Source organism: Camelus ferus, chromosome 16 (genome assembly GCF_009834535.1).
Source record: "Camelus ferus isolate YT-003-E chromosome 16, BCGSAC_Cfer_1.0, whole genome shotgun sequence".
Lineage (NCBI taxonomy): Eukaryota > Metazoa > Chordata > Mammalia > Artiodactyla > Camelidae > Camelus > Camelus ferus.
In genome coordinates this window covers 29,386,137-29,411,338 of record NC_045711.1, presented here as the reverse complement: position 1 = coordinate 29,411,338, position 25,202 = coordinate 29,386,137, and the positions used below count along the sequence as shown (strand labels likewise).

General features: G+C 38.8%; 2 protein-coding genes across 3 annotated transcripts in view; one reads left to right on the top strand and one right to left on the bottom strand.

Moving 5' to 3' along the window:
* The window catches only part of ABCA5 (ATP binding cassette subfamily A member 5), a 111,686-nt gene extending 97,860 nt beyond the window's left edge, over window positions 1-13,826 (bottom strand). The window contains exons 1-2 of one of the 2 annotated variants that reach the window (XM_032456978.1): window positions 13,679-13,826; window positions 513-593 (exon numbers count right to left, since the gene is read on the bottom strand). The gene's annotated coding sequence lies outside the window, so the exon portion shown is untranslated. The remainder of the gene's footprint in view (window positions 1-512; window positions 594-13,678) is intronic. The other variant, XM_032456979.1, reaches the window with a different exon arrangement.
* Window positions 13,827-13,864: 38 nt separating this feature from the next.
* MAP2K6 (mitogen-activated protein kinase kinase 6) overlaps window positions 13,865-25,202 on the top strand; it is a 123,437-nt gene continuing 112,099 nt past the window's right edge. Inside the window, exon 1 of the mRNA XM_032456982.1 lies at window positions 13,865-14,164. Within this exon, the coding sequence (XP_032312873.1) occupies window positions 14,149-14,164 (16 nt within the window). The 5' untranslated portion in view covers window positions 13,865-14,148. The remainder of the gene's footprint in view (window positions 14,165-25,202) is intronic.

The window sequence follows — 25,202 nt, the reverse complement described above, 5'->3', positions numbered from 1 at the left end:
ATGGAATGTGAGAGAAACAAGTTTAAGCAGGACTGTGCCCCCAAATATGGGGGTGAGGGGCCTTGACGGGGAGTGCATGAAGAGTGTCATCCACCAATCTCTGTGTTCTGTTCATGCAGGTTAGATTTCATGAAAAGGGAGGGAAGCTGAAAAGGGTCTGTGTTTCCTGCAATCCGTGGATTGCCACATTTGATTATTTGTCAGGTAGCTATGAACGTTTTAAACACAAACACTTTTTCTTCCGATGTTGTGAGGGAAACAGTTCGTCCCTAAGGCACCCTTGGTGCCATGAAGAATAAACAAAACCATGTAAACATCCAAGGGAAAAATAGACGAGCCAAGATACAGGGCTACTTTTGAACTTCAGAATCTCCACATGATTATGGGTAGCATCCCATGAGGGGGTCCAAATATGAGACATTTCTACTCTCAGCCCTTACACGCCTTCCCAAGTGAAACAAAACAAGCAAAACGGCCATGAGGTGCCAAAAGGATTAACAGATTGTCCTTACTCGACCTTCTCCTCACTTCCACTTGAAGACAACAGGTGGTTGATTTCAGTCACACAGAGATTCACGTCCCGATCCAGAAACCTAGACGAAGGATCATAAACGGATCAATTGGATTCCTGTTTTCTCAAGAATAAAAGACACTCCTGTTTAGAAGCGGATGCCAGATCCTCTCAGCCCTCCATCTTCCTCAGTGCTCACTGTTAATTACTACTTGTCAATGCTTGTTAAGAACTGCCTACATCCACTTTCTGAATTTCAGAATAAAACAGATACACAGTGGGCATACTTCCTGAGACTCTTCGTGGAGAACTCCGTGAATCTAGCACACTTCATTATCTAAACGTGACAACATGAAAATAATTTTTTTTTTTTGGCATCTGTAAAATTCAGGAGTGCTCATAACCTTCAGGGAAATTGGTCTTTGTTCTTGGAGGATTACAAGTGCACTGCATAAATTGCCTGTTCCAATGAATACGGAAATAGAACTAAGCGGACGCACATATAGCATCTTGAGAAATGATTTCACATTCCTTGTTATTCTGCTTCCAAAGCATTATACAGAATTGATTGAAGAGATAACTGGAATATCACCCACCACAGCTCAGCTCTTCATCTCCCTTACGACTTACTTTTAAAATACTGTTTTTCAGACACAAGGCTCAATTCATTATTTTGGAAGGCACACTGATACATATTTGCTCAGCTCTTGTTACACAAATTTTTTTCTTTGAAGGAATCTCAGTCGCTGTGAACATGGAATCTTAAAAATACTTTATTTTCTTCCCTTCTTATCTACTCAAAGCCAGCACTGACCATAAACGGCTAAAATAATCTACCCAAATCAATTAAAGTTAAAAGGTTAAATGTACATATTTTTAATAAAGTCAAAAATGTAGCTTTATAATTCATAATATCTGGAGAAAATGGTAATAATACTATGGAAAGAAAGCAACAGAATATGCTACCCACAGGTTGGAATTTTTAATTTTTCTGAATACTAAAAACTTCAGCATAATCCTATCTATCCTTTTGAAATTCTGCAAATTCTTACAGGATAATGTTCATGTCTGAACCTCTCTTAACATCGATAAAGGAAGAATATGTTCTTATTTTCTATGTATTTTTTTAAAACAAATGTTAACTCATTACAATGGAAAGTAAAATATTTTAGCTAATAAAAAATAAGTTTTTGATTTCCTGGTTCTTTCCTTTCACCCCTGCCTAATTCCAAACAATCCACATGGGTCATTTTGGATAGGTATTGAATAATTTTTAAAACACAGAATCAATTAATAAATCTTTAATGAGACTTTCTCCATTTAAAAAATAAAAATAAAATATCTCCAATACATGCTTAAACTCCTCTACTATTTAGTTATCAGGTAACCAGGCCACCAAAGAAAACATATTTTGGTGGTTTAAAAAAAATATGCCTAATGTAAATTTTAAAACTGAGCTACTAGTTACTTAACAAGTTAATTAGTAAAAAGACAGCAACCACTAGTAATGGTTATAAGAAAAAATTAATACAAAAGCAATGAATAAGAAATACGTAGATAAGTAAGACAGAAGGATTTAGAATATTAAGGTCCTAATGCATTCAAATGATTGGAAAGAACCAAAATAATCTTATTTTTATCAGCATATTTCTTTGATAAGGAAAACCGTATCATAAAAACTGATCATTGAAGCCTGACGACTCTTTCCACCTCTCATTAACTACGACTCTGCCCCCTGCTGTTTGCTTTATAGTGCTATGACATTAGACGGTCAAAGGCCTACATAATTCATGGCCTCGCTTCCAGCTGTCCTTTAAATCCACTGCACACAGTGGAATGGAATTGTTTTCTCCAGATGGCCTCCATTTCCTCTTAACAAGCACCCAACAGTGTTTTGATTTGCTGCAATAATAAAATATTTCTTCTCCCTTTCTCTTCCATTAAACTAAGCATTTCTATTCCTATTTCCTTATGTCGGTGGAAACATTCTTCTAATTTCAAAGCCTTCTTATCTCTTGTCTTAAGAGGTGTTTGTTTTTTTTTTTTTAATTACCCTTTGGTAGGACACATGTTCTTACACCACAGTTTTCTTCTATTTCAAAAACAGTATCTTCATTCTCAAGAAAGGGGCCAAAGCTTGGGAATTTAATAGCAATAATAGCAAAAACCTGAATAGCTATTAGGTATTGAGCGTATATCATGGGTCAGTCTTCTAAGAGCTTCAGGTGTATTCGTTTTCTTAGTCTTAATTACTCTGGGAGGTAGGCACTATCATTGCCTTTACACAGGGAGGACACTGAGGCATAGAAAAGTGACCTGCTTAGCCTGTCACAGAACTAGTAATTAGTAACAAGTCACTGAACTGGTCACTAGAGCTAGGAGGCCAACCCAGGCAGTCTGGCTCCAGAGTCTGAGCTTCATCCCCTCACAGTGACAGCCAACCTATGTAGGCACAGTCAAGTTACACCTATGAACAACTGGAAGATAATGGTAACTGGAACTGGTCATAGAAGCAGGAATTAGAGTTGTGTTCATTTATCTGCTCCTATGGGATATCATACAGGGAAATAACATCTTCCAATTCTTGGTATTGGGCACTTTCCTATTTTTACAAAGTCTTCAGAACATAAAACTGGGGTCTAAAATTCACATATACTTGAATGTTTACTGCACCTAATTCTGCACAACATTTACAGCCTAAATCACAATGAATGGTATCTCACTTGCTGAACTGCTTTAAGTCCTCAGTCAGCAACTGTTCAGATGAATTAAAACATTGTCAATTTTAAGTGAGATAACAGAGAAGCTTACCTACTCCCACGTGTATGAGACAGGGGCAATCCTTTTCCATCAAATAGACCAAAATAATTTATTTAATCTAAATTTGATTACTTTGCATTTTGGGGTATTGATTTAGTGTTTGAGGTATAAGATATAAGTAGATCAAATACACTCCAAATTATCCAATTCCTTTTTATTTTTCTCAATGTCTGACCATATCCACTTATTCTTATGACATATTTATATTGTAATATAATATACGGTCATTCTGAATCTTTCTACCTCTTCCAACCCAAACTGGTTTCAATAGAACACTTGAATTTAAGAAATATTCATCATATTTGGCTCTCCTATTAACATAAACTTCTAAAAACTTGTAGAATAAGTATTGCTTTACTTACACAAATTCCCTTCCCAAGTTAAATGTGAATGGCTGAGAAAAAAAACTAGCAGGAATCCTTAGAATATTTTTTCATGTCACACCTGTTGATTCATTATCAAAAATGGGTTTGAAACAAAATACATGAAACACAGATCATAGAAGGGCACTGAACAGCACCGTTAGTCAATAAATTTCATATTTTAGAGTCATCATTGCCCTTGAAAAATAGTCCATGTCTATTGGTTGTATAAAGACTTGAGCTTGAAATAATTAAACAACTTTACAGAACCCAGGCTTTATGTATCTGAGTTGGGAGGTGTATTAATACGTTGGTAACATCCAAAAAGTATAATCTTGTTTGAATCATATTTTGGAAACCTCTGCTTCTCTGATACTTAATTTTAAACATAAAAGAGAGAAGAGCTAGTGATGAATTTAGCTTCATCTTGGTATTGTTCCTAGGTCAACATTACATAAATAAGGTCACTAAAAACTGTGACAACGAAGGGGTCTCAGTTTGTAAACTAACACAGTGCCTTCAGTCCACCAAATTAAAATCTCAGTTAACTTGACTCCTCCATTGTTGAGGAGCAAAGAAACAGGTTTATTAGACACAAAGATACTTGGATTTACGTATTTTGCATTTGAGGTGCCTTTTTGCTCAAATCCTGTGCATTATAACAATTTATTTCTTATCCTAGCTTAGTAGATAGTTAGACGTCAAAAGCGTGTGTAGTAGTGCCCTGCTCCCTTCCTTGATTCTACCTTAGTGTCACCAACATGTATTATGGACAAACTTCAGTTTCCCTAACTTCAGAGAGGCACTTTGGTCTATTTCCTCATTAAGACAAGGTAAGAACGAATACATTAAGCTCATCAATCCTTTAGAGTCTTTTTTACATAGCATATGCTCTATTTTACATAAAATTAATGTCATTAAAAGAGTCAAGTATTATGTTTCTTTTTTTTTTTTTTTTTACAACGCATTATGTGGGTATTAAAAAAAAAATCATTGAAATATCTATTGAAAATCTACAAAACGAGTTTCCTAAATCATGAGTGTCCTGGAAATACGTTTAGGAAAATTAAACACAAAATTTCCTACATTTTTCTTTGAAGTTGCCACAAGCATTCCAAAATGTTTTCACAGTGCCAGATGGTGTTGCCACACTCCACACAGTCTCCTTACATACAGTAGCATCCGATTTGGCTACATGCCTCCAACATGTTTAATAAATGCATTTTGGTATTTATTTGGATTTTTAAAAGGAACCCAGAAACAAAAGGAGACATAAGGCCATGTAAAATGGAAAACTCTAGTCTTTGGCAAAAGAGTAGGTTTGGGGAGGTCTTTTCAATTCCCATCTAAATGTCAGTAGGTAAGGCTGCTGGAAAGAGGCTCTAGAATAGATTTTCAAAGACTTCCAGCGGCAGGAGAGTACAATCTAGTATCTGTTGGCTGTTTCACTCCTTATACTGTAGGATACAGAGTCATAAAACAGGCTTGGAGCATCTAGCTCATGCTATTTTGCCCAATCAATAAAATACCATCAGGTGTCCAATATACTCCCAAATAGCTAATTTCTAATATTACACAGTTTTATAATACTTATAAAATATCACTCAGTTATGCAATCTGTTAATTTAAAGGATATATTGAACCCATTGTTTTTATGAGTTTGGCTCACAAATAAAATTACTAGACGACTCATCTCAAGAAGAGAGTAAATCTGAAAAATCAGTGGTATTTTCTATGATTCTGCCTAGGCTGTTAATAATAAAACATTCCCTTTGGACACTAATCCAAATGGAACAATTTAAGAACAAGTTGATTTATTATATTGACTATAATTATTCCTATACCACAGTAGTTCAGTTTCTTAATTTTCCATGGACCTTTGAACTTTTTCTGTAACTTGCATATATTACCCATCTAAAATATTTCCCAGAATATTTTATACTTTTTTTAAAAAGTGCAGCAGGTCAGTATGACCTGAATTATTCAGGCCTGTGACTGAAGCCCAGAATCATCTATTAATATCAATGTAAACAGAACAAGGATGTTTGAAGGGCACAACACTGCCCTATATCAGTGTTTCTAATTCATCCTCAAATAGTACAGCATTTACTGAATTGTCACAGCATATTGGCTAAGGTACAGAGTGTAAAGGAGAGATACAGATTTATTGTGGACTTTCTAAGTCCTGAATTCAGCTTGTCCTGTGAATAACGAATATAAAACGAGGCAAAATGTTACCACATCACTCTCAGCCCGAAAAAGGCACATTTCTAGGGCATTTATTACAAGTTACCTAGCTAAAGACTAGATTGGGTAGCTTAAAGGAAGGAACTAGGAATCAGAGGGCAAGTTTTTGTGTCTGCAGTTGACAGTTTTAAATCACATGTTTTTCCATCTTGTCCAAATAAAGCAACATGAGGTGATGACCATAAACTGGGATGTTGGACAACCCACTTCACAGTATCACCGTAAGGATAAAATAATATGGAGCATATGGAGGGAGCTTGTAAACATTAAAATAGTACAAAGATGTTATTGAAATTAGCAACAGAATTTTAAGCCTCTCAGACCAGGGATCATACTTTAGCCATTTTCTTAACCCATACCATACCTGTTATAACTGTAGGTCTTAATAAAAGTCTATTCTTTCTGAAAATAGGACAGAATAAATTAGGGTGCTTCCCTGTGCTGTTTACTTTTGGTCCCCGGGATAAAAAAAAATTTAACGAGGTGTTTGTTTTATAGCTGGCATTGCCTATATTTATATTTTGATTTTTCTTAATCCTTCTCTAGTATATAGACCGAGTATTTAAAAATATTAGGACTTGAACATTCTAAGAGACATGCAGGAAAAGTGAAATAGGTGGAAAGTCAGATACATTGAAGGAAAACTGAGAGCTAATTTTTTTATATTACAAGATTCATTATTCTTATAATAAATGCTCAATTTAATCCTATCAAGACGTATTTGTAGAAGCCTTGCTACACACTCATTTCCAGGCTATATAGGATTTCCAGGGTTTGTAAGAGTCTTCTCAAGGATTTTATAGTTGTGAGGAACAGTATTAGGAACAACTAATTACAGTGTGATTCTAAATGAATTGAATGCTGATAGAAATCCACTAAGCAATACCTGGGGTTTTTATGAATATGTAGACAAGGCTGATTTGTAAAGTGTGGGTCTACACACTTACTCTGTACAGGGCTAGACAGTGAATATTTTAGGCTAGACAGTGAATATTTTAGGCTTTGTGGCCAGGCAGTCTCTGTCTCCATATTCAGTTCTGATGTAGTATAAAAGCAGCTGTACGCATGCATAAGAGAATGTGTGTAGCTGTGTTCCAACAAAACTTTATTTACAAAAACAGCAAGCCAAGGATTTCAAGCATGGACCATAATTTGACAATCCCCATTGTAAAGAAATTCTCCCAGTTCTCTCTGTAATTTAATAAATGTTCAATATACCCCTTTCATGTCATTAGGCCACCTGTCAATCGCCCTTGATCCCTTTGTAATATGTTACCTTTGATAACTGAAATGGCAGCTACAAGAAAATTCTTCATTTGTTTAAGGTTAAAAAAAAAATGAAGGTGCAGTTCCAACATGAATTTCCAGAAGTATTCTCTCTGGAAGAAGTTGCAAAGTGAGATATCTGGGGATCTGGTGGCCAGGGCACAATTCTTTTTGAAACTCTCTGTATAATACAAATCAGTAATTAATTAAATATGGAATTGATCAGGAGTGTTACAAAGCAGTTCCAAATTTAAGTGTAGCTTGAACCTCACACTATAGAGCACAACCATTTTTTTTTTTTAAAGTTCACCTTTATTTTGAACAAATTGCTCTATCTTCTTTTTTTAATGGAGGTGCTGAGGATTGAACCCAGGACCTTGTGCATGCCAAGCAGGCACTCTGCCACTAAGCTGTACTCTCCCCCCTGAGCACAACCATTTATTTGAATTTCTGTAGAGCTCTGACTTCTTCAGACTTTCAGAAGCCAGATGAGGCTGGACCAGAGAAGAAAATGACTGAGTGTTGTAAGAGAGAAAGAAATGTATATGCACACACATACACACACACGTCTGTGTATCTGTATATATACATGTGTGTGTAAATATATGTATATAGATGGGAAAAGAGGCTGATTGATTTCCTTACAGTAGAAGGAGGAGGAAAAGTATACAATCTGCTCTCTGTATCAATGGGTTCCGCCTGCATCTTCGGATTCAACCAATCTTGGATGGAAAATATTTTTTAAAAATTCCAGAAAGTTTCAAAAAGCCACATTGACCCCAGCAACTACTTACATAACATTTGTATTGTATTTACAACTATTTACATAGCATTTACATTGTATTATGTATTATAAGCAATCTAGAGATGATTTAAAGTATATGGGAGGATGTGTATAGGTTATATGCAAATACTATGCCAATTTATATATAAGGGACATGAGCACTGGACGATTTTGGTATCTGTGGAGGGATGGGATGGGGGAAGGGGTCCTGGAACTAATCCCTTGTGGATAACAAGGGACAAGTGCATGCATAAGTTAGATTGGACAATATTCCAATTTTCTCTTTTGACTTAAAAGGATCTGAAATCTTTTTTGTGCCCTGTATTAAATCTAACGATCTGAAGTAGTTCACTTTAACACACCATAGAGATGACACACTAACACCCTCAGGGTTAATGCTAGGCTGGAATCATTTCTTTTCTTGTTTTCCTAGAACCTACATTTTTTTTTTTTTTTTGTCAGTCAGCTCATGCTAATACGTCTGGTCAAGAGTTCAGCATTGTTTTGGGGCTAGGTTGAAACAGCATTGCTCTGAAGCTCTACATATCTCCTTGATTGCTTGGAAACAGTGAACATTCATATTACATATATTTATTCAATGAGAATGCAATCCAATAAGGACCCTGGATAGTTGGTTGGTATTTCCATAAGATATGTCAGACACTATTAGTTTTAAAGGCTGTTGATACAATTTGAAAATCTAGAATCTTAATAGGAGATTAAGATTAAGTAATCTTAATTACTTAATAATCTTAGTAAAGTATTAGCCAAAACATTGTTTTAGATAATTAGATATCATAATGAAATAAATATTCTTCTTCCTAGCAAATCCCCATGCTGGTATTTCTTTACTTTTTAACATAAGATAAGCTAATGAACCTGTTTTAGATGAATTCATTCATCTGGTAATAAATCCATCCATCAGATAAACAGGTACTGATTGAACACATACAGTATACTTGGGCCTACATGATGGCGATGAAACCGTCCCTGCCCAAGCTTACATTCAAGGGCCAAATACAGATGAGCAAAGGGGTCTTCCCAAGGGAGTGGGTTAGAAATGTGCAGGGAATAAGAGATATAGCAGAAGAGAGAAGCTTTGCACTCAAATAATATTACTGCAAGATAATACTGGATATATGGCTTGTGAGAACTAACAGATGCCATCAGAATTTAAAGGGGAGGGATGCTCTTTGATAAGACAGAGGGATGTGATCAAGGACAACTTCATGGCAGACATGACCTTGAATCTTTGATGAAAGATAGAATGTAGAAAAATAAAGACTTAGGTGGGGGCCAGAGAAAGGTGAAGACATAGATTAGCACAAGTTAATACATAGAAGTGGTAACATGTAAATTCATGTCTCAAGTAAGATAAGTAATTCTGTTTTGACCAGACTGCTTAAACAAAGGAAACTCAGAGTAGGTGAGTAAGAGAGAAGGCTGAGCAGGTAGAGTTGTGCCATACTGAGGAGGGCACTGGAAGCCAAGCTCAATCTGTTTTTGAATTTCTAAAATTTCTGCCAATAGTCATAATTCATCGTGATATTTTAATACAGTAAAACAAAATGCGCTTAAAGATGCTGTATAACTACAACCCATTCATCCAGCCCCCTAAGACAGTCCCCCACATGCTTCTACCCAACATACTTCATTACACATAACCTACCTATTTATACCATAATTTTCTAAAATCTAGAAAAGCAGATATTCAGACCTGAACTCTCAGCATTCATGTTGGTGCCCTCCTTTCCCTTGTTCTTGGTATGTAGTGGACACTGTTGGAAAACATTCATAAATACCACGTGCAGAGAAGTACTGCTACCTGGGAGGCAATATTTCAAACTATAGTATGAGTTCTTTCTTGTCTCATCTCTTAAGGGATATTGTTACGGTGGCCACTGGTTGTCTTGCTGGAGCAGGGGATCAAGAACCCTTCTCATTTCTGAACAGAAAGAAATTTAGCCAATGTGAAAAACTCAATGTGTGGTCACAACTCTTTTTAAACCATTAGTGGTTCTGATCAGACATATGAGCTGGTTTTAGAGGCATGGAATGTTAGAACTGGAAGGGGCCTTAATCTGACCTTCCTCATTTTAGTGGAACAAAAAAGAGATCCAGAAGGGTGAAGGGACTTGCCTTAGTAGACACATCTAACATTTTCTACAGCCAGGGCTAGAACTCACATCTCCTAGATTCTAGTGTTTTTCTTACATCAAAAATTACACCTTACCAAATCTCATTAGCTTTAAATCGACTTAAAAAAACAGAGCATAGGTGGACATTTCAGTGTTACTACCCAGCAGGGTTTCTCAAATGCAGTACTACTGACATTTGGATCACGTTAATTCTTTGCTGTAGGAGGCTTCCTGTGTCCTGTAGTAAGACCGCCAGCATCCCTGATCTCTATCCACCAGATGCCAGTATCACCACCCTCATCCCTTTGGTTGTGACCAAAACGTCTCCAGACATTGTCAAATGTTCTCTGGAGGTCAAAATCACTTCTGGTTGAGACACTCTTCCCCTACCCCACAACTTATCTATCCCATATAAACCTCTAGAATAATTTCTTTGGAGCCAGTCTGACCTAACTTAAGGGCTTCTTTCCAGGAAGCTCATACCTCTAACCTGACGGCAAAGGGCTCTTCGCAGGTGTTCTAGTTTCCCCTCCAGATATTAATTCCATCACTAGAATCTGGTTGTTCCAGGTAGTCATGGTCACAGGCCCCCTCCCATCTATTTCAGCATGTATCTGAGTGCCTGTAACATGCTAGAAGCTGGGCCCAGGGAATGCAGAGATTAGTCTCTAATTTCCGGGGTTTCAGTCTCCTGGGGGAGACAAATACATAAATGAACACCTGTCCGCCTTAGGATCAGTGTTGGGCGAGAGGTGTGGGCAGGGTGCCCAGAGTGTATTAGGGAATACACTCATTCACACTGAGGGTGGCCATAAGGTGATGCATCACAGGTCGCCAAAAGGAAGTGCCAGCTAAGCAGAGTCTTCAAGAACAAGTCAGAAAAAGAACTAGGAAGAGAATGGAGAAGTCTAGCCAGGCAGAGGCAACAGTGTATCTAAAAGCAAGGAGGGAGAAAACCCAGGTTCTGGCTATAGCATCAACTAAGAGTGAGAATGAAGCTGGAGAGTAAGGAGGAATCCGGTCTCAAAGGAGCTAATTATCGCTATGCCCAAGAGTTTGGAATTGATCTGGTAGGTAACTAGAAGCTGGGGAGAGAGTGCTTCAGACTTGCATTTTAAAAAGATTTGAAGGACAGAACATTTCACAAATGAGGGATTCAAAGAAAGAGCACAGGCCACCTCAAGATAAACACCTGATGTGCTGTCTAATAAAAGAACAATCGTGCCAGATTTGGCTCTTGCCAGTCCTACCGTGGGAGGGATTCTCTTCCCAGAAGCATTGCCACAAACTGGCAAGAAGAGGAAAGTCTCACGACTGACCATGCAGAGGTACAACCTCTTCTCCCACCCAGGAATGAAGCAGAGGAAACCCTCTACTATCAAGGCGAGAAGAATTTTTTCTTCAAGAATCTAAGACTTCATAGAGAGGCTGCGTTCCCTGTGGAAATTCAAAACATATTTTTCCCAGAAAGAAAAATGGTAAATGTTGCAATTTTTAAATATACGGCTTAGCCAGTTTCTGGGTCAAAGGTGTTTTGCATAGGGGTGTGTGTGGGTGTGTGTGTGTGTGTGTGTGTGTGTGTGTGTGTGCACTGGCTCTTAAATGCATCACTGTTTCTGTGGGAATGTGAATTACAGACTGACTTTCAGGACACAAGCCATTTGCCAGCTGTGAATGGTGCGTGCCTTTGCACAGAAAGCACAGTGACGGCAGCAAAATGCACCAGACAAGATACGATTAAAGTTCTCCCATAAAAATGCGAGTCTGGGGCAATTTAAGAGCAGTGCTGCTGACCACATACAATGCAAATTGAAGTGAGTTCTAGGCGGCTGTTGGGGCCCTGCCTGGGCTGAGTGAGTCTACGAGCAGCTCCGGCAGCTATCCCATGGCCTGGCCCGTGGCAGATGCTCCATTAATGTTTAGAAAAGTGAACTGGATGCACTGAAATGGATCTCCAGGCCCATGTGTCTCCTGCTTAAATGAGACTTAGGGGAAAATATGCTGGCTCAATGAGGCTGAGATTGTGTGTGTGCAAGGAAGAGAGGAATAGACAGCATGGATTCGCCCAGGAGAACAGTGAAAGAAAGTGGATTAGTAAGTCTGCATCTGTGCTCATAGAACAGAGATCTCTTCCTCTTAGAGGCAGAAGCTCATATGAACACGAAGTGACCTTGATTAATTCTCATTAACGTCAGCAGAGGGGATCAACTTAAGTAAATTAATGTTAGTTCCATGACCTATTGCATATTTGTTTTAAGAGCTGATTTGCTGATTTGTAGCTGAAACATGGTGGCCTTCTTTCCTCTGATTCATCCATTACTCAGAAGGCCCTGGCTTCTTAGAATTCTTAATAAAATTCCAATAGTTTTCATTAGCAGTCATCAAACATAGCTGAACCTTCTTTCAAAGTGCGTCTTTTTGCCTTTCACTGATGACCTGACCCATCTCTAGCCTCTCCCGGTTTCAATCCACCTCGACCGCTGAGGGCAAACTTACCTTCTTAAAATAATGCTTTGATTCAGTTACACCCCTTTTCAAAGCCCTTTCACCACCTCCCAAGTACCTGCAGAATACAGTCCAAACCTCTGGCCTGACTTTCAGGCCCTGTAGAATCCCCACTGGTAAATTCCACCCACCTCCACTTCTGCATACAAGGCAGCATGGCATCCTTGATGTCTCCCAAACAGGCAGTCTGCACCCTTCCCCTGTGCCTGTTCATACCTCAGCAGCCTCACACCCTCAGTTCCTCCCTCTGTAGCTTAAAAGCACATTTCTGAGTCTGGTCTACCTGGTGAAGTAGAAGTCTGGGCTCATTTCAGTCCAGGCCCCCTGACTCCTCTCAGTTCCTTGCATGGAATTATTCCACACCTCTCTGGCTTCCCTGAAAGGGGGTGACCCTATCCTCGCCCAGGAGGCTGCCTGGCCTTAAGCTATAAGCAGCACATGACCCAAAACTCTAGAAACGTGCCTGGCACACCCCAGAAGCTCAACGGAACTCTCTAAGTTTTGTTGAATAAATTTAAGGCATTTGACTTTGTTAATTTAAGATGACCACCCACTTTGTCCCTGAGGCCAGGGACTTTCCTACGCCCCCAGGTAAGAAAAATAACATCTAAATATTTTAGCTTCGATAAAGTTTGCTTTGACACACAAAGAGCAGAACTTCCTCTTTAACCCTTCAAGAAATGAGAACTCCCCAGTCCCCCCACCTCCACGCAGCCCCATTATTGAATTTCAGATTCCTCAAAAATTTCTTACTAAATAAAACTTTGTCTCTTCTCTGCAGTTACTTCCACCCAGCCCAATCACCAGCAAATTCCTCACGCGAGAAAAAGGCTTTTGAAAATGGAAGTGTGAGGGGAAAACGTCTACAGGCAGGAACAGTCTAACAGGTGCTGCCCTGAAAACACTTCAACACCGAAACAGACCTTCTGAGCAGGCCAAGTGGTTTTTAGCCAACCTCGTGTTTTTTTAGCTGTTGTTTCTGGTGCTCTTCGAGAACAAAAATGCCCGGTCCCCTTGGCCTTGCCCGTTTTCTCCCATCACTTACTACCGAGTGCGTATCTGACTTGTTTATCTGGACGCAATCTTTGTCACAACCAGTCATCTCGCTCAGCAACCCGCGCGACCACGTTTCCTTAAATCAGAGCCCCGTGGACTCTGCTCGGGAACTACATGTCCCAGCAGGCCCCGCGCCCTTCGCAGGAAGGACGTCTGCGCACTAAGATACTCAGTTCCAAGTTTGGAGCTTTTAGCTGCCAGCCCTGGCCCATCATGTAGCTGCAGCACAGCCTTCCCTAACGTTGCAACTGGGGGAAAAATCACTTTCCAGTCTGTTTTGCAAGGTGTGCATTTCCATCTTGATTCCCTGAAAGTCCATCTGCTGCATCGGTCAAGAGAAACTCCACTTGCATGAAGATTGCACGCCTGCAGCTTGCATCTTTGTTGCAAAACTAGCTACAGAAGAGAAGCAAGGCAAAGTCTTTTGTGCTCCCCTCCCCCATCAAAGGAAAGGGGAAAATGTCTCAGTCGAAAGGTAAGAGCCTATTTGCATTACTTGCAAAAATGCAAAGGGTTGTGCATGCATTTATGAATGCATGGATGCAATTTTCGCCTGGCGATTGCATTTTTAAGTTTGAGGTTTTCCACAGCTCAGTTGCATTTCCTGTTTAGTATGTGTCTTTTTTTTTTGCAGACACAGAGAGTTCCTGTAAGGCAGGGCTTGCAGTTCAGCTGTGCATTGACGTTATTTGCATTCTTCTGCTAGGATTACTGAGCTCTTTTTGCCTTTTGCACAGTCAGGAGAGATAGAGCAGGTTGGTAGCGTCTAAATGTGCAATGCTTTATATAACTGTAAAATTCTTTAGTATGCACACATATAATAGGCAATTTTATGTGCAACAGGAATAAAAACTTTTTAAAAAAGTCTGTAGAGGAAGATGAAAGGTAAAACTTGGGCTAAACTAGTAGGAAATTAATGTAATCTTATATTCCTTTGGGAATGAACCGTTGCGGTGCCAGTATTTAGTTAAATTTCCATTGATATCGCTTTGAACATTAAGCAAGTTTTGATTTTCAAAGGAAGTAAAGGTGAAGTGCGAGCAATAGCATAGTACAAAACAAGCAGACAAGAAGTCTTCCCTTTCCGAGATTTTGCACTTTACGCCAATTGCTTCTTGGTTCACAGTATTTAGAAGCAGCAATGAAGACATACATGTTTTATGTCTTTCCATTTGGGAGATGCTTTGCATCTCGAGGGAGAATATTGGGAGAAGAACTGTACTTGTAAGCATTACAGCGACGTGGGGGGACGGCACTGTTTCATTGACAACCATAATGAAATCCTTTAAGTGGGTAATTGCATATAGTTAGTCAGCTATACTAGGTCAGAAGTTCAGGGTTATGGTTGTTTTCTTTGTTGTTATTTTTTTTCCTTAAAAAATTTTTTTTTTTTTACACAGTTGTATTTTGCAGGCATAATGTCATGCTAGAGAGGGGATTAAAAATATAAAAATCCTGACATGGCATTAGCTGAGGGAGTGTTGTCAGGTGCCCCTAGGACCGTAAGTCACTTATTTTAGAACAAATCCTCATTGGCTGTAGAGAAAGCATATGCCCTGTGAGACTGTATGGAAAGAAGAGGTGAGTTAGGCACTAGATGAGTTAGGCTACCCAGGGCACCGGATTAGTGAATAAGACCCTGTGAAATTAATGTCTCAAAAGCTTTCTGCTACTTTTTTGGGAGCTGTTGAGTCACTTTTTAGTTCTAGCTGATGGGAATCATACATCTCAGCCCAAGAAGGAATTAATATATACCCTCAAGAATTTGAAGTAGGGCTCTTCTTTCCTTTGGGTATTAGGAGAAAATGGAAATCTGAAAGCTAAGAGTGCTGAAGTACCTAGGAATTGGCATTGTGGGGTGCAGATGTTCCTCAACCGGAGCAGAAACCTACAATCTCCTAACTGAGCAGAGAAATAATAGCTTAGAAGGAGCATTCCATACTTTGATGTGTTAAAGAGATGGCATCTCATTACTTTGCTTTTCTGTATGTTCACTCATTCTTCCAGGTCAGTTTAATATATAAATAAATATATTATGATATATATGTGTGAGTCTGTGTGTGTGTGTATGTATAGTGTGCAGGATTTGGGGACTACTAGAATATTTCCCACATGGTTGTTTCCTTCAAGGAATTTACTATGGGGTTGGTGAAAGAAAGCATGTATGCAAATCATTGTAATACAAGATTAGTTGCATAGATAGTGAAGTGAAATGGCTCAGTTGGAGTTTAGAAATTGAAGTGGTCTTCTCTCTGGGAGGTAGGAAGGTGATGTTATAGTGCTCTTATCTTTGGACCTTATGGTTTAAACTAAATCAGGTTTCTTTTTGCATTTGGGGGACTCACTCCTAAGGTAGCTAAGTCCTAGCAGAGGAAGTTGGGAAGCTGAAAGAGATATTAGCATGGCACTCTTCCACTGTGGATGTACCCATAATAGATCAGGTACTGGTGATTGTTTAAATTAATTCCCATTTATCCAAATAGTTTTCTTAATTGGGTCCCATTTGGAAGGTGCATCTGGTGTGAACATGGGGTTTCTGTTCAAAAGGAAAGTTATTGATAGAAGGAAGTGGGTGATCATTTCAGAAATGGCAAAGACTTTTGGCCTGGACTTTAAATGTGGAATTGGCCTAATTTAGCTACGGTATTCTCAAATGGCCAAGATTTTTTTTTTTTTTTTCCTTTTCAGTACTAAACTTCTTTGTAATACTATAACCAAAAGAAATGGAGAAAAAGTGAAAGGTGGCTACAACCTCATAGTATTGAAGAATTTAACAACATGTTCAATTCAAGGACCTTTACGAACTTTCTAGATCACTATAATTCGGTTTTACAGACCTCTAATTTAAGGCACAGCACAGGCAAAAGAATTACAGACTCCCTGGGAGCTGGAAGGACTGGGTACTTCTTTCCAGCCTTACCAACAGTGAGATTCCGAGAAAGAATTTCTTAAAAAGAAATTTTGTTTTCCACAGTTGTAACTTTAGGTGGTATGCTTTTCAGCTTGTTTATATTAGCTGTCTGGGGTTGAGCTGACATTTTTCAAATAGTAAAGTGGTAGAATGCCTTTTGAGGAAATCTGAAATGTAAGTTAACAGGAAGGGCACCCAGAAAGTGCAGGAATTCCTGCACTTTACAGGAAGACAGGCTACAGGAAAAATGTGTCATCTACATTACCCCGGGAGAGTAAAACTATTGTTATCAGCCATAATGATCTGAGGGAGGAGGGGAAAGAGGGAGGGAGGGAGGTCTGGCATCTCCCAGTTCACCTGAAAATACACAAAAAGTTTTTACCCTGTTAAAAATGCACTTTTCCTCACTTCTCCTTCTATTCACCCTTTAAAAACATTAGTTTATCTTAGTTCAAGATAGTAATAGGTAAATCATGTCGTGAGATCTGTGTATAAGGCATGATTTAGAAGCATGTAGGAGAGTGGTAGGCAAGGGCTTAAATTTACTGTGGGTTCTTTGCTTCTGTAATTCATTCTTCCCTGGGAAATGAAAATGTGTAAATTTCTCATTCTGTAAATTCTTTTGTTAGGTTGTACCAGAGAGACTTGTCATGCTTAGTCTGTAATCTGAGCCAGTATGTTTTATAACCTCGTACATCTCAGGACACAAAATCAGAATAGGTATGCTGGGTTTCCTGAGTTTGTTTTGTATCAGTGGGGCATTCATTACTTTACAGCCTGCTGCATGTCAGCTGCAGGGGCTTTCCCGGGGTCTCCTGGTGGTAAATTGGATGCTGGAGGAAAGGGTTGAGATTCTCATTCCTTTGTTTTTCACAGATTAGCATCATTAGAGCTACTTTAAATTATTTTAAAGTCTGAAAGGTCTATATGGAATACTTTTAAAACTTAAAAGGAAAAAGTACATAAATAATACTTGTTCATTGTAGAAACATTTGAAAATGTAGGAAAGGAAAATAAGAATCACTAGTTACCACAGTATACATTTTGGCATATACCCTTTTGGACTTTTTTTCTACTCTATACATATGTAAATAGAAACAAATCTAAAATGTGTATAAAATTATTGAGTTACTTTTTATTTCAATTTATCAATAGTCCTGTGAAATATTCCAAATTAATATATTTCTACATTAATAAGTGCCTTAGACTAAATTCCAGGATATAAAACTATAGGTTATGGGCTAATTCTGCATGTCCCATTCTCTTCCCTACCTTTTAAAAATAGCTTGTTTATTGCTATAAAAACAATATATAGTCACTAAAAAAAAATTCAAGCCAAAGAGGAATTCATAAGAAGAAGATAAAAACCACTCAAAGTCACACCACCCACAGCTAGTTACTGTTAACTTTTTGGTGACTATCTCTTCGCATTTTACATGCATACATTTGCATATGTGCTCTTTTACACACTATGTATAATATTTTGTAACTTGCTTTGTAATGGACCATATATCTTGGACATCTTTTTGTATTCATGAACATACAATTACCTCATACTTTCTAACAATTGCTCATTTTAATTTGTAAGAATGTAGCTGTTTAATCAATCCCCAGCTGGACTTGCACATAGTTCCGTTTTTTTTAGAGCTATAAACAGACCTGCAAGGAATACTTTGAACACGTATCTTTGCACATCTACCCAATTATCTCCTTAGGATGAATTCCTAGAAGTGGAAGTGCTGGAGCAAAGGGCATGAATAGTATACTGCCCTCCAGAGAGTCAGCACTAATTCTTAATTCTCACCAATGATGTTTGGCAGTGCCTATTCCCTCCTTTTCGCATCCTGGTAAATATTGCTAAATAAACTGCTCTTCGGAGAGGTTATGCTCACTTTCCTTCATCTTGGTATAATAATTTGAAAAAAAAAAAAACTTTGCCAATTTGATAAAAGAGATTCATATTTTGCTATTATTTGCATTTTTCAGTAATAAAGAAGTTGAATTTTTCCTTTTTTTGACATTTGTGTACCATGTGTTTCAGTTTCTTTTTTTCCTCTTAAAACGTATTTTTAAAAATTTAATTTGGGGATCAAATTATTTTCAAAATTAAGCCAGAACATTCCAAGATGGCAGAGCTTAGGTAATTATGGGTTGAAAGTTGGGCTCAGTTTTCATGCATCTAAACAATTTAATTCCCTGGTGAGTTCTAATTTTAATTTTAACCAAAATGTCTTAGGTAAACACATATTTTACAAACTCATTTTTTTATACTGTCTATAGCTACCCAGATCCATATGAAAATAGTAAGAACAGTGTAGTGATCTGATTTAAATTCTGTCTGGAATTTACTAACTTCTGGACATTTCTGCATTTTCAGTTATCTCTACAGGCAAAAGTAAGTTTTTCTTTGGTTTCATAAATAATTCTTACATAGCACCTGGTTGTGTTAACGTGCATTGTTGCAGAATAATTCTTTTTTTTTTTTTTTTAGCTTCACGTGCAATGCCTCATCATGAAAGGTGGTTTACTTTAGTTTACTAGATTTGTTAGAAGAATTAAGGCAAGAATCAAGTTTGATGATCTCACAAATTATATTAAGTCAATCACACTTAACGTATTCTTAACATAACCCTTCTTAGTAAACGTGCCTTTTTATGCATTCTGATATTAGGTAGTAGAATTTACAGCTATGAAAGGGGTTTTATGGTCTAATCATCTCATTTTACAAATGAGCTAACTGAAGCTTCAGAAGAAAGGGATTTGCCTGAAGACAGAGCCATAGATAGAACTTAACATCTCCTAATTCTCTGCCCCAGTGTTCTTTTCACCGAACCACACACAAACACTAGTAATCCACATTTATAAAACTTTTTTTTTCAGAATCGTTAGTATATTTCACATTTTTTGCATTGTTTATTTTTGTGGGGATCAGGCTGGCAAGGAGGGCTGACAGTACAGTCAGCAGGGATTCTTTTTCTGTGCTCAAGAAATGGTGATACGTGAATCATGGTGATGGGGTTTCTTACCAATGCTCTGCCAAAGGGTATTTTGCAAATGCTCTCATTTTAATTCCCAATGCCTACACTATACAGCTGCAAGTTTTAACCACTGTAATTGTTGTTTGCCTTTTGGGAATCTCTGAAAGCCCCTGCTGGGTAGCTAACATTTCTTCTTATGCATCTTTGCACTGTGCTTGTAAATAATAGGTGCTCACTAAATGTTTGACAATGCAAGTATTTTTCATCAGTGGGGTATCATTTTTCCCCAAGTTTCATAAAAGTTTTTGGGTAATTAAATTATAATGCAATTTTCTTCCTGTGCTTCCTTTTTCGCATTAATATTTGGACGTTGCAAGGATAGCACAGAAAGCAATTTAACAATGGCTAAAGAAGTGTCATTTCTCCGACTGAGGCCTGTTCTAAACAGATTTAAAGGTTGCATTGATCCTTGGCATTTTGTTTTAAAAATATGCATAACTACGATGAGTTGTCTGAAGAACCTAATGGGATAGGATTGAAGTGAATTCCTCCATCCTGTGCTGGTTTTCCAAGCTGGTTTGTAAGTTACCTGTGGACTTGAGTCTCTGAAGGATTGTCAGAGATAATCTGAAAGTTTTTAACAGCTGGCTGCCCTATGACAAAAACAGGGAACTCCGCATACACAGATAACCCTGAAATGAAACAATAGTGCACTTCCTCCTTCACCACCACCACCACTGTCTCTGCCTCCCTTCTCCTGCCCTCAGTTTTGTTTCCCACTCTGCTTTCTCAGATGGTCTTCCTTCCCTGAGATGGTCCATACCGGTTTGGTACCCAGTTACCTTGAAAGGGTATTCATGTTACAATGTGCACACATGAAGTCTATCACAAATATTGTAATTCAGTCAACTCAGTTCTTAGCTGAAGCATTACATGGGCACTTGCTGGATCTTCTGTTTTATTTTCTAGTCTGTATGTCTGTCCTTAAATTGGATTGAGGTCAGCCTTTTTTTAGAGACAATTACTTACAGATCTAGATGCTGACCACAGCCCATACCCAGGTACCCAATGCTGTCATCACCACCATCATCATTTATTTTATGTCAGTCATTCTTCAGGTATTATGCTTTTGAACTTCACATAAATCCTATGGGGACAGATACTGTCATTGCTAATTTACAAATGAAGAAACTGAAGCGCTGGTGAGTTAACTAATTTGCCCATGGCTGGATAGCCAGCAAGCACCCAGGCAAGATGCAAAGCCAGGCCTCCCTGGCTACAGGGCCCAAACTCATAACCAGGGTCCAGCAAACTACAGCCTGGGGGCCAAATCCAGCCCTACCCACCTGTTTTTAAGTGGAGCCTGTGTGCTAAAATAGTTTGCACATTTTCAAAAGATTGGGAAGAGAATAAAAAGAGTAACATTTCACAACACATGAAAAAGTATATAAAATTCAAAGTCAGTGTCTACAAATAAAATTTTATTGGAACAGAGCTATGCTCATTCATTTCTATATTGTCTACAGCTGCTTCCCCCACCCCTCCCGGCCCCACTGCTGTAGAGTCGAATAGTGGTGATGGAGACTCTGTGTCCCACGAAGCCAAAAAAAATTTACAATCCGGCCCTTTTCAAAAAAAAGTTTTCTGATCTTGGCCTTTGTGACTTTCTTCAATCAAGTAATGAATCCTGTTCCTGATGGGGCTTCCATGTCACATTCCACTTTGGCTTTAACTGGAAGTTGTTAACCTGGATAACTGCTCCCCCGCGACTCAGCCAGGACCTCCGGGGCCCAGCCCACAGGAAATGTCTGAGTGGTGTTTCTCCTGGTTGTGAGATGTGTCGGCCATTGCTCATTTCCGCGCAACTAAGCTATCCGTCTCCTTCAGCCCCTTCTGGGGTCCTTTCCCCTCAGCTACACTCTTCCTGTTTGCTTTACGATTCTTATCCTTTCTTTTCTTTCTTTCCCCTCCCCTTGAGAAGCTGTTTGTTAGTTCTTCCTCTAGTCCCTTATCTTCCCCTTCATCATCCCACATTTTATTTAAAAAGCAAACAAGTGAAAACCAATCTCATGCTACTGATGATGCCTGGTTTTTTATTTTATTTTTTTAATGGAGGTACTGGGGATTGAACCCAGGACTTCGTGCATGCTAAGCATGCACTCCACCATTGAGCTGAACCCAGCCAGCCCCACCCCCGCTGGCTTTGTTAATTATTACCATGACCCAGCTCAGAGGTCCCATCCTGTCTTTTGTGGGGAGTGACGGCGGAAGCCTCCCTCCATCGTAAGACGGCTTCCATCTCACCCAGACAGGTTTCCGGTTATCGTCTCCCACAAAGATCAGAGCCATTTTCTCACATTAACTCCCCCAACCCTGGGTGGACAATTTTCTTTTGGGTATGAATGTCCTTTTGCATTCAGTCACTGAAACTGTGGGGATTGTGTTTATTTCCTGGTCCTGGTAAAGGTGCTGGAAATGAAGGGAGGCAAGAGATGAAGGCTACATGAGGACAGAGTAGCTTCCATAGGAGCCGAGATTTGTTCACCACATCCAGCATGAGATCAGTTTGAGGCCCACATAAGGAAGTGCTCTAATTCCTACCATGCTAGATGGTAGCAACATGAATTCTTTCTATGTTCCAGATGCTATGCTTAGCGATGAACATGAATTATCTCATTCTCTCCTCACTAGGCCCTGGTGAAGTCATGTTCCATTTTGTGTATGAGCAAATTGAGGCCAGAGGTTACATGTCAAGGTTGACAGTGGCAGAGCAGTAGCTTTAATTAAGGTCTGTGTGACCCCTGAACCTGAACTCCTGGTTCAGAACCTACTCCACTTAAGTTGTCACTCCATAATAAATTTCTGAACCCATTACCCAAAGGGCATGGTGGGAGATAGAAAACATGAATGGATTCCATGGGAATTTGTACATACCAGGGCCAGGTATGGTAATTAGGAGGGCCTGACCTGTGTCTGTTTACATATAGGTTCCTTTTAAACATGTTCCTTTAAGCCTCCATTGATCATAGAATGCCAAGTCTGGCATTCAGAGCGTTAAGGTTGAATTCCAAGCGCAACCTGCCTCTTGGTTGAAGGAAGCTGGTTACGGTTGGTCTACTGATACATACTGGTGGTGTGTGCAGACAGGAAGTTTATGTTAAACATCAGTAATAAATATTGATCCCATTAGCTGTCTTACAGGCTGTAACTAAGCAGATCTGAACTTTATATGTTTCCCTGCACATTCAGATTAAGTTGTTTGAAAACACTAATAGGAACATGTCCAGTTTGGCACCATACCTATGTAGAGGAATACCCTTTTTGGCTTAGTGATTTCCTTTCTTCTTGGTTGTTTCTATGTAAATATAACAAGTGCAGTTTCCTTGCAATTGAATGAACCTACATCTTCTCGGTTTTCCTTTTACTGAGTGGTGTGGAAGAAACTAGAATTACCTCTTTGTTTGTGGTAGAGGAGGCTGGGGGGTTGGGAATGAATTTTCTTTTAAAGCAATGATTCTCTCTCGACTTTCTCTCCAGCCAAAGCAGAAAGTCATACCTATGCTTCAGCTTTTTCCCACGATCCCTTGCTGAAACCATGGAAATAGATGGTCTGGATGTTGAGTGATAAATTATTTATTCCCTTCCTCTATTCTCCCTCCTCCAATCCCACATGGGAGGGATGAGTTGGAGGGATGAGTTAGAGATAAGGGTAAGGCCAGAGTCTGAAGAAACAGTGGGAACAGGATGGCAAAGAGTCTGGGAATTATTTTGGAGTGAGTGTGTGGAGACAGACTTTCTGTGATATTTGAAATCTTTATTAGCATATATTTACCCCGTTTATTTACTTCTTCAGGGCCCCAAACTTCTTTGCCATTTCAAAAAAATAATCCCAAAGACTCTGAACAAAGCTAAAGAGAGAACTTGGATAAGAAGCTTGTCCATACCAATTCAAGAAAGAACTTTTTGACCGATTATTATGTTTAAGATACTGTGCTGGGCAGAACCAGACAGAAATGCATTCTGCTCTACTCTTCCACTTACTAGCTCTGAGCCTTGAAAAAATCTACTTGACCTCTAGCTTCGGTTTCCTGGCCTGATAAATGGAGAGACTGACACTCATTCACAGGATTGTTATGAAAATTAAGCAAGGCTATGCATGTAATGTGCTTTGGCCAGTGCCTGGCATTCATTTATGCAAGAAATATTTATTGAGAGCTCTTCTGGGTTTTAGGTATTGTGCTATAGTAAGCTGGCCATAAACATAAATTTGCTTCACTCTTTCTTTCCCTCTAGCTCTTAAGGAGCTTATAGGCTAGTAAGAGGTAAGACTGCATAGACATCTGTAGAGTACAAGCTAGAATCCTATACGTGCTTAGAAGAGATACTGTAGGTTGGGGAAGCCCTACAGATGAGGGGAAGATGAGGAAAATTTTTACAGTGAGCACGCAGGTATCAACATGATTTTCAGAGCTGATGAGGAAATGGTGTCCTAGATCCAAAATAGCTATGGAGAAGATCTTGACTTCAAGATCAATGGAATAACCAGCAGAATGCTGATACACCCAGAACAATTCCTTAGAAGAATAATAAAGAGAAGATGCCCTAGGAAAATATCGGGAGCCTTAAAGACCTTGTATGCATTTTCTAAGAATTTCCTTTTTCTTACCAAGCTGTATACTGTAGTTATCGCTTATGATCACAATAGGTTAATGAATGGAACACGTCTCTTACTTTTAGGTGTTTTTTGGATTGCGGAAACTCCAGGAAATCTAGAGGTTAATAGTTAAACAAGTATATCATATCAACTGGGTTTATAGGCACACTATAATTATATAAGCAAGCTGTTGGTTCAATAATCAACGTCTAGCTAGGTCAGGGAATAGTTTCCAGAGCATGGCCACAGCTGTAATTTTCATTTTTTATAACCTGCCAACCTGCCTTTTCCATTTCTTAGTTCCTTTCCTTTTTCTAGAATCATCTGAAGTCAGTTAAAAAGAAGAACTGCTCAATGTACTTCTGAATTCTCATTTTACTATTACCTTAAGAGAACTGCTCCAGAAAGTTCTTTGTTTTACCAAACTTACTTTCTCAAGCATGATATCAGAGACTGGCAGGGGAATTCATAAATTTTTTGTGTGTGTATTTTTAATTTCAGAAAAATTCCACTTAAGAGACAAATGTATTTAATACAATGGATATTTTAACACAATCAATAGATTAAATTAGTTTTTCTTTCATTATCTTGGTTTCAAAAACACAGTGACCCACAGCGCTGGAGCTCCCAATAGGCTGTTTCTTAGTGTTACTAGTTCTCAGCCACCTTCTTTCTCCTCAGTGACTTTATTCAACTCAGGGTCAGTAGAGTGGATAAGGTGGATGGGCTGGATCACCCCCAGTCTGAGTCAGGGAAGCCACAGGGCAGTTTTTGCCTCACCTTGCTGTGCAGTTAAAAGAGAACACATGACCCAGCCACGGGAATAGGACCTGCCAGCTCTATCATTTCATTCAAGTGGCTTGCCAAGTCTTCTTGTCTTGAGACTTTTGTTCCTGGATGAGCTTCTATTTTTATAGGTAAAGTAGGGGGAAAAAAAGCAGATTTGATTCTGGAATTGATTTAAGAATGA